At 43.9% G+C, this 17,057-nt stretch overlaps 1 protein-coding gene across 5 annotated transcripts in view; it reads right to left on the bottom strand.

The window, feature by feature from the left end:
• ST7 (suppression of tumorigenicity 7) overlaps positions 1-17,057 on the bottom strand; it is a 596,792-nt gene that overhangs the window by 421,210 nt on the left and 158,525 nt on the right. For all 5 annotated transcript variants that reach the window (XM_069627934.1, XM_069627935.1, XM_069627938.1 and 2 more), the window contains exon 3: positions 16,094-16,253. In XM_069627934.1, the coding sequence (XP_069484035.1) occupies positions 16,094-16,253 (160 nt within the window). The remainder of the gene's footprint in view (positions 1-16,093; positions 16,254-17,057) is intronic.

The following is a 17,057-nucleotide window of genomic DNA, read 5'->3' as shown; positions in this document are numbered from 1 at the left end:
CGCTTCTCTGGACCGGACTTCAATACTTGCTAAAATCCTTACTATTCGGAACAATATAAAACTGGATAAACGTGCTGGAGCAGCACAAAACATTTTCTTTCTGCCGCCCCGAAACAGTGTTTGATGAGTGGGGGTATGCTTTGCATGCCTTGTATTTGAAGCGCTGAGCCGGTGACCCCAGGGAGAGCAAAGATGGTGTCTCTCGGCCAGCTGCTACACAGAGTCCCTGGCACACGGAGACGTCCCAGAGGACTATGGAGTGTTCAGTGTGGATGTTGAGATGCACAAAACATACAAGCGGTCTTTAACATTGCCCGCAGTGGCTATGTTGAACAGTAATAAGGGATATTTTCCTCTATCATAACACCTCATGATCACACGAACAAGTGACAACTGTGGGACTATAATTCTTCTGGTAGGCGTCTAACACTGTCGGCTGCCTTCTTGTAGGGGTACAATGTTGTTACATCATCATTTTTTTTGCTCGTGAGTTTTTTGCTGAAAACATTTGGCTGGAAAAAAACTCAGTGAAAAACCAGGGGGAAGGGGAGGCAAGGAGATATAAGGAGTAGGTGGGTGTGGGGAAATGGGGACTAGATAAGGTATCAGTTAATATGTCCTATACATAATGTCACCATACATAATGTCGCCGGGAAAAGCCATTGGCGACATTATATATGGGGACGGGTTGCGGGGATCTCCCCTTATTAAAAAAAAAAAAAAACGACATTTAAAAAAATTAAAAATTCAGGTGTTGCAGGGTTGTCCCCCGCATGTTCAATGTCATTTCTCCACAAAAAAGAGCGACATTTGTCAGGGGACATTTTTACAGGGACATTACATGGAACCCTAGATAATAGGTAAGGGGGTGGTTTGGAATGGCCGCTGACTACCTTGGAGGATAGGAGTGTCCTTTGTGAAGTAAGCGGCTATATGGCGCAATCGCTGTGGCGGTGCTACCTAAAAAGCTCAAGCAAACTAAACAATCAAATATCGACAATCAACTCAAACGCCATGCCTACAATAGTGACAACATGGAACTAGCACCCCTGGTGTGGAAAGCCTCAGTGGAGGCTGCAGAAGACTCACTCACACTTAAAAGAAAGTGTAACTGAACTTAAAGATCGTCATTGCAAGTTATCCTCACAAATGGAGGGTGTGGTTGTGAGTGTGGACACTTGACAGGCTATGCTCATCGACATCACTGACTGACCAGATGAAATCTGTTGAGGAAAGAGTCGAGATAGATGAAGCTGAGATAAGTAACAATGACATGAAAGAGAAAAGACTTGATATGGACTGTAAAAGGTGTGTCGGACAAACTGAAAGACTTTACAAAGATGTTATAATGTAAGACGGCTATGCTTCAGAGACGTGGTGGAGATGAGAAAAACAAACACTTTCTAGAGGGTCTATTGCCCAGGTTCTTACGAAAGCAAGGTTTTCAAACCACTGTTTCTTAAGAGTGCTCACAGGTAGCTCATCCCAGGGTCCCACGCTGGTTTGAAGATCTAAATTACAGAGACAAATCAAATTCTGCCGCCAGCACAGGATTTAGGTGTAGTTAAATACATAAACTCGACCTCGTCATTTTACCCAGACTTCAGCCCAGTATGCAGAGGGCGAGGTAGACAATTGAAGCAGTACAAAAGAAGACTGAGGGCAAAATCCATCAGCTATTCCATGGTGTACCCATCAAATCTGCAGGTGGTGGCCAAAGAAAAGACACTCTCACCAACCCAGAGCAGCCTATTACATTTGTAGAATCCTTGTGTACGTCACAACTACAAATGCAATGACAGGTTGATGAATGAGACTATTGAGTTATGAAAATTTAGAGATCAGAGCAGTAGAAAGAAACCTGGATCCATCCCTGCATCGTCCACCCAGCTGAGCCTACCCGGCTTTAGCAATACACTTCCAATGGTTGGCTCCAATGGGAACTTGGTTGCTGCCTTTTTTTGATGCAGAGAGGCATTTGAGTTCATGGAATGGTGCATCATTTATGTAGACTTTGGATAGTTCCTCCATCATCTGAATGGATCAAACTTTCATACTCTAATCCATCAGCATGCGTGAAAATCAATTTAAGCCGCTCCCCAAAATTTAATTTGACAAGACGAACGACGAAAGGTTACCCACCATCGTCAATTAAGACTCTTTACCCTGATCATGGAACCACTAGCAAGGAATCTCCAGCAAAAGTGAGAACTACAAGAAATAAAAATTGTGCAACAATACACACTAATCTCCCCGTTTGCAGGTGATGTATAATATACCACACAAATGGACGACCTGTCTTTGATTATAGACGATATAAACACCTAGAAGGGATGTCAATTAACTGGAGCATCTGTGAAGGCATCATGAAGCTCAAGAGTCGTTCTCAAAAGACTATTAAAAGTCAGAATGGAGCCTAGGGCCTAACGTGCCCTATGCTAAGGTGGGATTTTCCTACCTAAAAAAACGATCTGTGTCAGGAAGTCCGAACCAAAAGTATGTCTGTGTCCAAAACCTATACTTGCCCTCACAACTAACTATATAATGTGTACGGATGAGGGCATCAAAATGAATAGTGGTCAAAATAAAGTTCTGAGCTTCTACTAGCTCTTAGCTTATAATCGGCTTCCTCAAGTTCAAACCAGTTCAAAATGTATCGGGGTTCCCTTCCCCAAGAGTTCAAAACTTCCAGCTATCAAAACACAGTTCCTTGGGACATGTCCCATCTCTTATCAGCAGTACCTTTCACTAATTCACATAGCTTGTCCTGTTTCTTCACTTCAAAATCACTTAATTGAGTATTGAGTGTTGCAAAACAAAATCTTCTTTATGGGCACTTTCATTATCTCTTTCCATAAAGGGGGTGTGCTGGAGGGGGGGGGGGTGGATGCGACACACTGTCTAGGTACAGTTGTCAGACCACACAGTCCACCCATTACAGGTCTTACAGGCACTTTGTTACACTGTCTGTATTATGCTGGCTCTTGCCAATGCAGGTTTCCTCTTAACCTGCAGTTCTTTGAACTCCTTTAACTTTGGTCAATACTTAGATGCTCATCTCATACCTTTCTTGGTATCATCTTAACACTTGTTCCTCAAACAATTCCTTCCGTTCTATCTGCTGCATGCACCACCTTGCTTTCATTCTATTCAAAATTACTCATAACTTGCTTTTGCTCTATGCAGCATTCAAAAGGGTTCATAAGGTCTTTCAATTATTTATTTATTTATTTTTTTTTTTTAATGTTTGGTTTGATTTTTCAAACTTTACATTCCAGGCTATTCCGATTTATTCTTTCAAAGAACAATTTAGTTTCTTCTGAAGATTAGGACTCATTTTATGATTTCGCCCCAAAATGTCATTATTGCGATTATTAACCACTGGTCATTTCCTCTTAGAAGATTCGCCCATATTTCTTCTGTGGTCATCACGTTACTCGAGATCCGGAAGAAATTTCTCCATAGATCTCTTTTTTCTTTCAGCCTCGGACACACCATAATTAAATTAAATAATGTTTCTGGGCTTTGTGCTTCTTTACAAAATCTACACTCCACTGCGACAGTGCCAGTTTTGTCAAATGCTGCTAGGTAGTCTCTGGTTGGTAGTATATTTAAGCGAAATCTTAGAAATTGATCTCGGATTGTTTTATCAGGAAATTGGTTTAGGTATCCCGGTAGTTTGTTCTGAGCCCTTGTTTCAGTGTCACAATTTAGATACCTTTTGTAAGATTTTTGTTTCTCTATTGTTTTTGTCCAGTCATTGCTTTTCAATTTTCTTTTCGCCTGTTGGGGCCTCTTAGTCAACATTTCTTCTGATATTTCTTCTTCTTCTTGCAATTTTCTTTTGATTGATGTCGTCCATTTTTCGAGAGCTGTCGTTTGGACTGCTTTTTCTTTCTTTTTTAATATTTCAAGTGATGGAATTGGATCCTCCGATAAGATTTTTCTGTATAAGTCCATCTGTTTCCATGTAACTATGGATTCCATTAATTGCAGACCCAGTTCGAATCTGATCCTTGCCACAGGAAATGATTTTGGAAGGGCCAACGTTTTCCGCCAGTATAGCCCTTCTAGAATGGACCAGTTAATAAACTTCTCCTTGATTATAGATTCGCTGGCATAAGTTATGATAGGAACTACCTTTTGCCTATATAATAACGTTATTGGCTTTACTGAGAATGTGCCATACTTCAGATGAAAGAATCTTCCTTGTCTTGCTAAAGATAGAGCCTTTTCTTTGATGTTTTCAAACCATTCTTTTTCATTGTTTGAAGGATTTATCAGGGCACCCAAATATTTCATTGACTGTCATTACAATTTCATTTCCATCCAGCATGATTTTAAAGGGATGTTGTTTTTTTTGTTTCAGACTGATCAGTTTCATGGCCTTGGTTTTGCACGTATTGATTTGCAGATCGTTTGCGTTCATATAATCTTGTGTTTTGTTCAGAGATTCGTGCAAGCCAGATGTCGTTTTATCCAAGATGATAATGTTGTCAGCATAAATAAGTGCTTGGATAGGTTCGTTATTGATTTTCGGAGGATTTGCTCTCGTGTTTTGAATACGCTCTTCAAAGTCATTAGTATACAGGTTATAAAGACTTGCAGCTAGGGGACAGCCTTGTTTCAAACCGTTCCTAGTAGAAATGGATTCTGTGACCATACCAGCGTTTGTTAATCGGACTCGAATAGATGTATTTGAATATAGTTGAATGATTGGGTTTAAGATGTAAGCAGGACAACCCCAAGCTGTCTGTTTACTGAATCGAATGCCATTTTCAGGTCTATAAACAAGGCATAAACTTGCTGATTTCTGATGCTTGCTTCAACCTTTATCATATTCAGTAACAGTAAGTTTACGTTTGTCCCAATCTTCGTCACAAAGCCAGTTTGTCTTTTCGCGTGTCTTCCATTTTTTGCTGCCCATATGTTTAGTTGTTTTTGTAGGTAGCTTGCAAATAGCTTTCCTAGTGGATCAAGGAGGGCTATCGGTCTGTAGTTGTTTGGCAGCTTTCGGTCTCCTGATTTAAAGATTATTATTGCAGTTGTCCAGGATTTCTTTACTTTTCACTATGAGTTGCAATAATTGTGAGAAGAATTTTGCCCAGTCTTCTGGTGATGCTTTGAGAACTGCATTTGAGAGCCCATCCGGGCCTGGTGCTCGAGAAGCATTCAAAGCTTTAATTTTATTTATTATGTCGTCGAGCTCCCATTCAAATTTCCAAATAGATTCGTTTCCTCCATCAATTAACAGCTTGCTTGCTTTGTTGTTATATACTTCATGGTAATGTCTTACCCAGTTTTGTGAGTCAACTTCTTGTATTAATGTTTGCTGAGTTGATTTATCATTCATCATAGATATCTTGTGTTTTTATTTTTTTAAGCGTTCAATATTGCTTCTGCATCATGTTGTTTCATCATAGCCTTGTTTTGTTTTTTAAAGTTTGAGTATCTTTGTTTTTCCTTTCTTTAACTCTTTTTTGAGGTCCGGTTCATTTTTTGATTTCAAGTGACGCAGTCTCTTTTGATGTTCATGCTTTTCTTGTTTGATAGTTTGATTGTAATAATGTCCATGAGAGTTTTTCGCCGCATGCTTTGTTTTTGTTTGTGGGTCTTTGTATTTTTCTAATAGCCATCCATAGTTCAGTTTTTCCTGATCTTTCAATGTGGCTACTTGAAAAGTTGTACAAATTTCTCTGGCTTGCTGGTCTCGTATTCTTAATTTATTCAGACTGTTGCTTACTTCCAAGTCAGGTAAGAATATATACTCAGCAATAGTTTTGTGGGCATACCAAGAAATAGAGATTTGATGATGATCGCTTTCTGCATTTGAATGATATGGCATTTGTAACGTGCCTATACACAGGTGTTTCAAGGCGCAACGAGGCGGGGAGGGGAGGAACAAGGGGAGACAGACAACGATCCTACTAGGCCAGGTGTCATTCAGATCGCGCAAGTGCAGGGGTGGGGGAGGGGGAAAAGTGCGGGGGAGGGGGAGGGGGGAAAAGTGCAAGGGGGGGGAAGTGCAGTACAAGGTAAGTGGCGTAAAGTAATAAATAAATAGGGCCAGCTGGTGGCAAGTGCAAGGTAAGTGCAGAACAAGTGCTGGGAAAGGGGGGGGGCTGTAGGGATACAGAGACAGTCCCGCAGTGCAGAGGGGTTCCAGGGCATCAGTGCAAGTGGAGAGTGGCTGGGCCCAGGACAGAGGCCGTTAAGAGTGGTCCAGTTGCAGAATCGGTGCAGTTTCAGTGAAGAATATTAGCTGTTCAGCAGGGGAGAGGGAGAGAGAAAGCAGAAGCAAAGAGGAAGGTTTTGAGGTGCTTCCGGAACCGGAGATGGTTCTCCTCGAGTTTCAGGGAGGCAGGAAGGCTGTTCCAGAGGAAGGCCCCTGCCGCGGAGAGAGATCTACCCCCAGCTTGTTGCTTCGAGAAGCGGCTGACCCTGAGGGAGTTGGAGGCGGATGAGCGAAGGGCTCGAGAAGGAAGATATTTGGGAAGAGAGAGTTGAAGGTATTTAGGACCCAGGCCCCAGAAGGCCTTGTGGACAATGCAGAGGGTTTTGAACTTTATCCTCGCAGCCACTGGGAGCCAGTGTAGAGATTTCAGTCCTGGAGAGATACGGTCCCTGGGCTTAAGGCCAAGGACAAGTCTCGCAGTTCTGTTCTGGATGAGTTGCAGAGGGCGGAGAGTGGAGGCAGGCAGATTAAGATAGAGGCTGTTACAGTAATCCAGCTTCGAGAGAACCAGGGCTCGGGAGACAGTGAGCTTCTGGGGGAAGGAGAGGCAGGGAAGAATACCTCTGAGGAGGTGCAGCTGGTAGTGTGACTTCTTAGCGACGTCAGAAATATGAGGAGAGAAGGAGAGTGTGGAGTCGAAGATGACCCCAAGGTTTTTTGCCTTGCAGGTAGGAGCAGGGAGGGGGCCAAGGGAGGCAGGCCAGAGAGCTGCAGGGAAGGAGGGAGTGGGTGTACCGATGGGTAGAATCTCAGTCTTACTGGCATTAAGGCAGAGGTCACACCATTCCTGGATAGCAGACAGACAGTCAGAGATGAGGGAAGGAGAGGGGGAGGCTGAGGGTAGCCTGAAAATGAGCTGGGTATCGTCCACATAGCACTGGAAATTAGGGCAGAGAGCGGCGATGCGGTGGGCAAGGAGTGCCAGATACTGGTTGAACAGCCAGGGAGAGAGATTAGATCCCTGGGGGACACCACAGGTGGAGAAAAAGATGTCGGAGAGGAAGGGCCCCAGTTAGACCTGGGAGGGTCGATTTGAAAGGAAAGAGGTTAGCCACGCCAGAGCCTGAACAGTGATACCCAGGTTTTCACGGAGACGGTTGAGTAGGATGGCATGGTTGACAGTGTCAAAGGCAGAGGAGAGATCGAGCAGAATGAGAACACACGGAGTGTTGGAATCGAGGTTCAAGAGCAGGTCTTCACGGATGTTCAGGAGAGCAGTTTCCGTGCTTCTGGCAGCTCTGAAGCCAGATTGATGGTCATGAAGACTACCAACAGATTCAGCATGGAGGTTAAGCTGGGAGATGGCCAGTTTCTCCAGGAGCTTGCCCAGGAAGGGAGTGATGGAGATAGGGCGATAGTTAGCCGGGCAGGAGGGGTCGGAAGAGGGTTTCTTGAGAAGAGGGTGCACAAGGGAGTGCTTGAGGGGGGAAGGGAAGACTCCAGAGGTGAAGGAGTGGTTGCAAAAGTCAGCCAGGGCAGGAGCCAGGGAGTCGATGTGGTCCTTGATAGTTTTGGAGGAACAGGGGTGAACCTGTTTAGACGAGACTTTCATAGATCGGACTTGTCTGGAAACCTCGTCAGCAGAGAAAAGTGGAAAGGCAGAGAAAGAGGGAGGAGGGGTGACTGCAGAAGGGCCAGAGGAAGAGGCGGGAAGGGAGGGAGGTGAAAGGAGGAGAGCGGGGAAGGATTTCCTGAGTTTTAGAGATGAAGTGAGAGGCCAGTGCAGTGCAGAAGGCCTGGGAGGGGACAGGAGAGGTAGAGATTGCAACAGGGTTGGCCAGCTCCTTGCAGATTTTAAAGAGTTCGGCGGAGTTGTTAGATGCCGCAGAGATGCGGGCTTGGATAAGGGCTCTCTTCTTGGTGAGAACGGAGAGCCGGTACTGCCTTTGGAGCAGGCGGCAGGCCAGTTTGTCAGAGGATGAACATGAAGCACGCCATTTCCTCTCTGCAACCCTGCACTTGCGTTTTAGGGTGACGAGATCCGAGTCATACCAGGAGTTACATTTGGCTTTGGGCTTCAGGCGGATTCTCATGACGGGGGCAAGGATATCAAGAGTAACAGATATAGCAAAGTGGAGCATGGAGAGGGCTGTGTCAGGATGGGAGTCAGCCGAAGGGGCAGGGGGGGGCGAGAAGGTAGCAGCGAAAGCCTCAACTGACACACGCTTCATGGGTCGGATGACCGAGAAGGTGGGTGGCAGTGAAGAGGGTGGCTTTGCCTGTGGAGTAGGGAGGGTGAGGTGGGAGGATAGGAGAAAGTGATCACTCCAGGAGAGAGGAGTGGAGAGAGGGACGGAGAGGGGAAGGTCAGAAGAGATCAGAGCATCAAGAGTGTGCCCAGCAGAATGAGTAGGCCCAGACGGGAGAATAGAGAGTGAGAGAGAGTCGCAGAGGTCACGAAAGAGACCAGTGGGGGGACTGGAGGCATCCAGGTGGATGTTGAAGTCGCCAAGTAAGAGGAGTTGAGTGGTTGAGGACAGGAGTGAGGAGGAGAGGTCAGCCCACTCAGAGAAGAAGGAGGAAATTTGACCAGGTGGCCGATAGATAGTAGCCATAATAGAATAGTTGCTGGTTTCAATTACTAATTGTTGTAGAGTGTCAGAGGCAAAGATATAGTCAATTATCGACGTAGAGGTTTTTCCTGTCCAAGTTGCACACGGTATCCCCTCTCCATTTAACGGTTGTTTTGTTAAGGAAATGTTATGAATTCTCAGCTCCTTCATCCATTTCCTTGCACGAGGTGACATTTCTTGCATTGAAAATTTGATTCCCTCTTTGTTAAATAAATGCATATTAAAGTCACCGGCTATGATGAATTTGTTTCCAATATTAGCTCGGGAGATGGAGTCAATTTCTTCACATACGGAATCAATTAGCTTGTCGTCATTGATTGCAATTGGATTCCAATAGATATTGAAGATTGAGATACTTTTGTTTTCACTCTTGCGTGTCGTTTTATTGTCATTACGTTCTGGATTGTATGCTGGCATGCTAATGGTTATGTATTGAAACCAGGAATTTATGTTCATTCTTGCGGTTATATTCCACATTGTATTGATTTTCATTAGGATTATCATTCCTGATGCCGCTCTACCTGTTTGATTGAATTGCAGGGTTCATCCAGGTTGTATATCCCTCGCAGACGATCTCATCAGTAAGCCAGGTCTCTTGTAAGCAGATTAGTTCTGAATTCGCTAAAACTGTGGAGTAATTTTCTAGGAGATGTTTATAGCCCCTTGTGTTCCACGAAGTTAGAGATATTTTATGTGTGTCACATAGTTTCTCCTTTGGTTGTTATAGGTATGTCTTCCTTGGTTGAGCGATCTTGTTTGTCCTTTCAGCTAAATTTACCTGACTTGGGGTACTTCGATCATTAGTTTGTATGTTAGTTTGATGTACCTCATTCTTTTTGTTGTTTTTTATCCTTTGGTCTAATATTGTGATATTCATAGATTTCTTTTTTGCCATCAGTCTGGTTACATAAACTTCTTCTGCTTTAAAGCCAAGTTTCTTGAGATGATGGTTGGCCGCTAGGACACGATCCATGGTTTCCTCTAGGTAAAAGTCAATGTGAGCTTCCTCCATATGATTCTTATTGGGGAAAGTTATTACTTTGATGTTATCCGATTCTAGATCTCCAAGTTGCGGGATTGCTTTCATCAGTCGCAAAGTGTTGAATCTATAAGTGTCACCGGTTCTTCTGAACTTGGCGCGAGTTGGAACAGGGCCACTCTGTAGGCGTATGTTCTACTCAAAGGATTCTGGAAATTAGGTTTCAAAATTGGCGACTCTTGGGTAGTAGTCTGCTTCTGTTCTTTTTCTGAAGTATGTTGCCTTTCAGGAGATGTCCACGATTCCGCACTCGAAACAGCCGAGTAATTGAAGGCTGCATTATCTCCTTGTAAGGTTGAATCATGCGAAATAGTTGTTTGTGTCCTGATTGGATCGTTATATTCATCGATGACAATCAACTGCTCGTTTTGATCATTTGTACTGCAAAAGGTATCTTCTGCGGAGTCTTCAATTGTAATCTGCTCTGTTGCCGATGCTATACTTGAATTCAGGGACTTTTCTTCGCCTCTTGTTACTCCAGTTTTGCTTGTTGTTTGCTTATCATTCTGGTGATTAATTTCCAATATCAGATCGTCTAAAGGATCCCTTTGTGCTGGATTGTGTATTTGGACACTTTTAATAGCACTGTCCGTTGTTGGCATAGGCAAGTTTGCAGTTTTCGTCTCTTTATGTTTCGTCTCCTTGTTCTTGTTATTTTGTGATGTTTTATCATGTAGCGTTTTTTGCGCTTTTTGCATATTTCTAAGGAACACTCTAGATCCTGTTTGTGATTTTTTTGTAGCTTTTTTATGCGTTGGCTTCTTCAGACTATCCTGTCCTGCTTCTGCTCGTTTTGAGAGATCAAATATGTCAAATGGTGTACATATGGAAGGTTCATTAGTTTCAGATGTTTCAATCCTCAATGGTTGCATCTCGTACTGCGTTGTCTTGTCAATCTTGTGTTTTGCGCAATCTGCTTCTTCGGTTTGTGTGTCTTGGCTTATTGCATCTATCCGTGGTAAGATTTGGGATTGTTTTCTTGCCTTTTCGTCTATTAATTTTTTTGTTATAGTTGACACTGTTTCTAGTAAATTCTGTTTTTCGATATGCTCTACTCTTGCCATATCTGCTAAACGCGATTGCCAAGATCTTGATGTTTCGGCCTCATATCAGTCGCTCCTGTATGCTGGTTGTAAATGCTTCGAACTGAGTTTGTTTTGTCATAATCATCGCTAGTAGCGTAGCCTGGTCTTTTGTGGCGTCAACCATTGATTCTTGTATTTTCAAAAAAGGAATCATCGCGGTTGATAATACTGCAGTTAGGGTATTTTGTAGGTCTAACATTGTTGTTGGTATTCTTGGTGGTGAATTATTCACGTCCCTATTGTGTTCTGATTGTGTGCTTATTGCCGAAGACTCTTCTGTCCCCGATGTTTGTTTTTTTGGATATCCGTTATTTTCATTCACATCATTTTTTTTGTTGATTTACTGTCTTTGTAGTTGTTCGGTGTAGAGGTATTTATTTGGTTGGTGTGGGTGGTGGCACATTTCACGTTGAACACCTCTTGTCTTTTGTCTCGACTATCCAATAAGGCGTCTATCTCTGTGATGTCCATTGAGAGTCGTGCTATCCTTAGGGGAATGGGATGTATGTTATTGTCGCACAGAGAGTGGGCTGACCGATACATTGTCTGCCATTGTTGTTTTGCGATCCGTGCTCTTTCCTGTAAGGATGGTGTGCAGCATGAGTCATCTGGGCTTTTTTTTGGTAGTTGTTTAGCGTCAGAATCACATTGTTTTGATATCTCTTCTATAAGATCTATATTATCATCTGTTGACTTTTGTTGGATTCTATTTTCCCCTGGCAGTGTGTTTGTCTGGTCTAGGAAAGATCTGGATTGGATCTCTGTGGCAGCATTCACGTTGTTAACTACAGGAAGAGCATTTTTTAGTGGAAGGTCACTAGTGCTGTATTTGCTCTCATTTTTCACTGGAGTATTTTCTTTGTTTATAGATGGTCTCGGTTTCTCTTCTATGTGAATGTCAGTGAACTGGGGATGATCATTGTTTTTCGGCCTGCCTTTATCCTTTATTGCAAGTGTTTCTTCCAATTTTTCTTGCAATCTAGTGCTTGGTTTTGTGTTATCCATCTTTATCGTTAGTATTTTATAGTTGATCTGACAGAAGAATCTTTTTGTTCGTATTTCAAGTGACAATGGTTTCTCACCTCTCCTATTAGCCGCCTCCAGCCACAAAAAGCAGTCAAACAGCGCGCCCTTTCCTCCGCGCGGGCTTCACGCCGCAAGGGTCGCGCTGTTGTGGTTTTGTAATGGAGCTCAGGGGGGGTGTCCAGGAGAAATCACGTGACACAGGTCACGTGTCAGTATACAAGCCTCTGTAGAAACGCCCGCTTCAACTGCTGTCAGCTGTGTTGGCGACTGACAGTCTTACGCGAATTGGAGCGGGGAAAGTCTTTCTTGATGCAGAGTTCCCAGCAGGGAGGGAGGAAACAAACAAAACGTAGGTCTCAGCAGTCAAACAGCGCGCCCTTTCCTCCGCGCGGGCTTCACTTTCAATTTGTTTGGTATCCAACATATTTAGCATTCAAAAGTGTGCATAACAGCTTTCAGTTTGTTCGATATTCCACAAATGTTTCTTTCAAGTCCTCGGAGCACCCCGGTATGAGTGTTCACTATTTCCACTCCCCGGCCTCACACAGCAGCTGCCATCCGTTTCTTTCAGATCTGCGTTCAGCTTCCAATATCTCTGCTCTTCCCTCACAGTTTCAGAGAGAGCACTGCTCGCTCTCCAGGAATCCTGCTGCGACTGGAGTGTTATAGCACCCCACAGCTCCTGCTGCTTTTGCCAGACACCAAGGGTTTGCAGCACTGCCAGCCCTTCTCACAGCCAGCCTCGTCCCCAGCATCTCTTTCCTCTGCTTGAAACAGCTTCCAGCACTCGTATCTGCTGCTCCTCTCTCGCCGATCCACTTTGCCCCAGACGTCTCCTAGCGCCTAGTTTGTCTCTTCCTCATCCCAGTATTGAGGTGGTGAGTCTGCTGGACATTTTGGAGGCAAGGAAAGGGCTGACAGCAGCCTACAAAGGCTTGAGGGATAGAGGGTTCATTCTGAAATGGTCTCCAGAAATATTTGCTTGGATCACTTTGGTGCAAGAGGCACTTGTGCATATGCAGATTCACAGTAGAGTAGAAGGGAAGAGTAGAGTTAAGCATGGAATTACGATGTGTCCCCCTGTACTGAGTTTTTGCCATGATGGCCAAGTTCTACAAGATGCCCAATCAGCAGAGACCCAAGGGCTACATCGTCTGCCATCGTGTTCTTGATATGGGGAAAGTTCCAGTATTTGCATATTGCCGAACGTCATACTGGGCCCAGTGCTGGCAGGCTGGTAATGTATAGATTAGGAGTTGTGAAAATGTGACTTGCTAGATGTTCAGCCCTACAACTCATCAGCCCCTGCCAGCAGACAATGGGGAAGATCATGGGATAAGTAGGTCAAAACCTCCCAAGAACTGAAGGTTTCAGACCGTCGCTCTGTAAAGTATGGCAAGACCTCCCCCGCCTGCCCCACTCTGTTTCCATGTGGCGACAACAGGGCATTGTAACCCAATCTGGCCTTCCTTTCCAGCACCTTCCACAGCCACAAGTATTTGAATCCGGGGCACGGAGAAATAAATAACGACTTTGGCAGAATAATTGTTATGTTTTGGCAAATGTACTGCAGCATTGCCGAGATCACCTATCTGATGAGTGGGATACAATAACTATGATAAAGGAAATTTTATCCAATGGTCAATCTTAAATGAACCTCAATTAAAGATTTAGATCTTTTTTAGAAATTCTGAAACATACCACGGTTTATTGCTCAATATCGATCAGCAGCGGATACAGGGTGAAATAACCCAAATGTGGGCTCCTAATGCTTGCAACCGATTGGTCAAAAAGGTTGATGCAGCCACACTTTTGAACATAAACGTTTTGCCTCAATGAGGTCATCCATACTAAACAAATGCACTGGTATCCAAAAAGGCTTTGTATCGCAGTCGACGTAAAATATAACAAACATGTTTGAAGTATAGGATATAGAATAAACATTGAATTGCCAAGAGCATCAATGCCAGACCACAGCAATTCAGGAAATCATTTGCCTAATGATTCCCGTGAAGGCTCGTCAAGCCGTCAACACAACTGTTTAAAAAAAATTCAGAAAACTGCAATATTTCTGGTGCTTTGTGCTTTAATAGGAGTTTGTGGTAATTTGCATTCAATTCCCATGTCACTGTGTTACATTTGTGATTCCACGTAATGATGTGTAGATCATTACAATTACTGCTAATGTTCATAATTAAAGGGAAAACAGTAAAATCAGGCCTATAAGAGTCAATTTTAAATGCATTGCCTTTGAACAAGAGGACCTGCCCGGACTCCATTAGACGCTCACTAGCTTGCCAGAATCCCACAGCCATGTCAACACATAGTTGGATATGACTGGCTTGCCTCCTGCTTTCACACCTGACCTTGGTAATACCGACACCAGTTGCGGACCAGACTTCAGTCAAATTATAAACCAGCAATCTTCTCCAAGAAACTCGCAACAAAGCACTTAAAATCCGAAATAACAAAAGGCATCACAATTTTCACACCCCCAAAATAGAAATGGGTCTTCAAACTTAAACCCTTTTTTGGGCGAGGAATTCAACTTCAGAGCAGATCATACAGGGGGAGGCCTTTTCGTACCTGCTGGAGCAGGCTATTCAAGATCCCGCAGAACGGTGTATGGGGAGAGCCCACATGCTAACGGTGTGTATATATCACTGCCCCACTAAACAGGCTCTCCGATCCACATGGAGGATCATGTAATGAGCGTGCAAAAAAATAGTGGGTCTTGTGGCAATCGGCCATCAGCCCGCAATCTTGGCCTGACAAATTAGATTTTCATCTATGTCATAGTTCTTTTGTTGCTCCATAAACCTACTTCATGCACTTGCGCTTTGCTTTTCTTTTCCATCATTCTTTGGAAACAACCATTGAACACCATAGAGGAAAAAACCTTACCTCGACTGTCTACAGATTTGTACATTTTAACGTTGTATTTCAAATCATGAAGTAAACATAGTAAAGAGAGAGAGTGTGAACTCTAAAGAAACTAATGTGTAATGAATAGGAAAGCAGAATTCTCTGCATGCAAATATTGGGGTTACCTCACTAAATAAAATAAGCATGCGGCAATGCTCACACCACAGGAATGTATGACGGTACCACACCAATGAGGGGGAAACGTGTGCTTGCCTGTATCCTTGAGAGATAGCTACGTAGAAAATACAGCTGCCCTATAAAATGCAAGCTTTCCAGCTAATTCACATACCAACAATGCATTCATTGCCCAGTGGCTGAACTGCAGGAGAATCTGCGGGCACGGCTGCTAGTTGGCTTATGTGTGGCTTGTTAGTTGAAATGGCATATTCTACTCTTACACATCAGACCACGATAGACTGCTGCCAACAGAGCAAAAAGCCTACGACGTGACATCCTTCAATGCCCATTAATTGCTTCTAGAGCGTGCCAATTTCATTTAGACTAATTAATGAGGGCTTGGTTCTTGGCAGATGCCAATTTAGGAACTTCTCAGGTCTACCAATTATACATTGCACCTCCCAAGAAAATACAAAACAGCAGCACTGTGCATTCGTGCATTTCGAAATGGCCACCATTTGCAGCAAAAATGACCATCGTTTTCTGTGGCTGCCATCATGGGCGCAAGTGGCAACCTAGAAACCGCTGTGGTTCTATAGTCTACACTCAAACCACGACGGAAGCGGTTTCAGGCACCGCAACTCTGCCACTGATGAAAGCCGATGCCATGCCAAATTGGTTTGCTACAATAAACTGAGGTTATTCCAACAAAGGATGTGTAAAGCAGCGGACATTAAGTTAGTATCAATAGCACAACTACAGTCCAACATACTTCCATTGCACAGGCCAGGCCACAGCACACTCAGATTTTCAGAGGCTTCCATTGTATGCATGTCAACTACCCACTCCCCATTCACAGAACACAGATGGGATAGGCAGACTCTCATCCTAAAGCAGAGCTTCAGTTCCCCACATCAAGGAGGCAATGTGGGATTACACTAGAGCGTACTACAAAAACTCGAGAAATAGAAGAAAAGAGGAAACCAACGGAAAGACCTGCTGACCAGACTCTGCTTTTCAGGATCCTTTGGACGAGTAAGCAGGGACCATTCCAGTGCTGCACCGATCCTGGGCAGGAGTGGTCTCTTCTTACCTGAGACACTTTGCCGGTTGGAATCCGAGTCCCCGTTGCTGGTGCTCGTGTTGGCTGGAGAGCTGTTGTCAACCCCACCCAGGAGGGGGCGCAAGTGGCTCACAGAGACTTGCTCAATGAAAGACGTTCCATACTTCCGAAAATACCACCACTCAAAAATCTAGGATTGAAAAGTAATACTCATCTTAGTGGGTGCACAAGCATGCCATTTGTTGTCATAACATCAAGAATATAGTACAGCATCATCAGGGAGGGTGGATAAGGGCAGTAACCACAACATGTCTTGGGGCACCTTCTATTTACTGTAGGAAAGCTTCACTGGGGTAATAGATGAGGAATATGCATGGTTCCCCGATCGCAATCCACAATGCCTCCATATATCTAAACTTATATATAATATATTTAGGGTAGGGTAAAGGGTTACATATTTGGGGGAAAACGGTCTGGATTGGTTTTAAGGCTCAGAAACAAGGGTTCGGGGGACACCCCACAAAAAAAAGAAGATATAGGTTTCAACCAATGGGCTTTCGGTATACAATATCTCAGTATAAAGACAAGTAACCGGTCCGGACGTGTACGGAGGCTAGTTAGGCTAAGTGGATGACTTCTTCTGGACTGCTGTATGAGAAGGCCTTTGCAGAATGCAGGGGAGACTGTAAGCATTGATCATTTTATGAAGGCTCAGTAAAAGTCAAGCGTCAAACAGTAGATGTGGACTCTTCTAAATATTCACCAATCTTTCATTCCCCTTGGCCCCAGCAGCAATGAAGTACCTTTAGGGACAGCAGCTAAGGCTGCCGATATGTGTCCGTCTGCCTTTTTCTATCACTAGCAACTTGGGATGTGGAGAGGTCCTTTGATTACTCTGTGATGACGCAAGAACCATGAAGACACAGCGATCAGTGTTGCAAATGTCATGTACTGAGGAGATACAAGACCGGTTTTGGTTTGTATACAATTGAAA

The sequence above is a fragment of the Ambystoma mexicanum genome, chromosome 12, assembly GCF_040938575.1.
Source record: "Ambystoma mexicanum isolate Mex_15411 chromosome 12, UKY_AmexF1_1, whole genome shotgun sequence".
NCBI classification, from domain to species: Eukaryota; Metazoa; Chordata; class Amphibia; order Caudata; family Ambystomatidae; genus Ambystoma; species Ambystoma mexicanum.
This window is presented reverse-complemented; position numbering and strand designations above follow the sequence as displayed.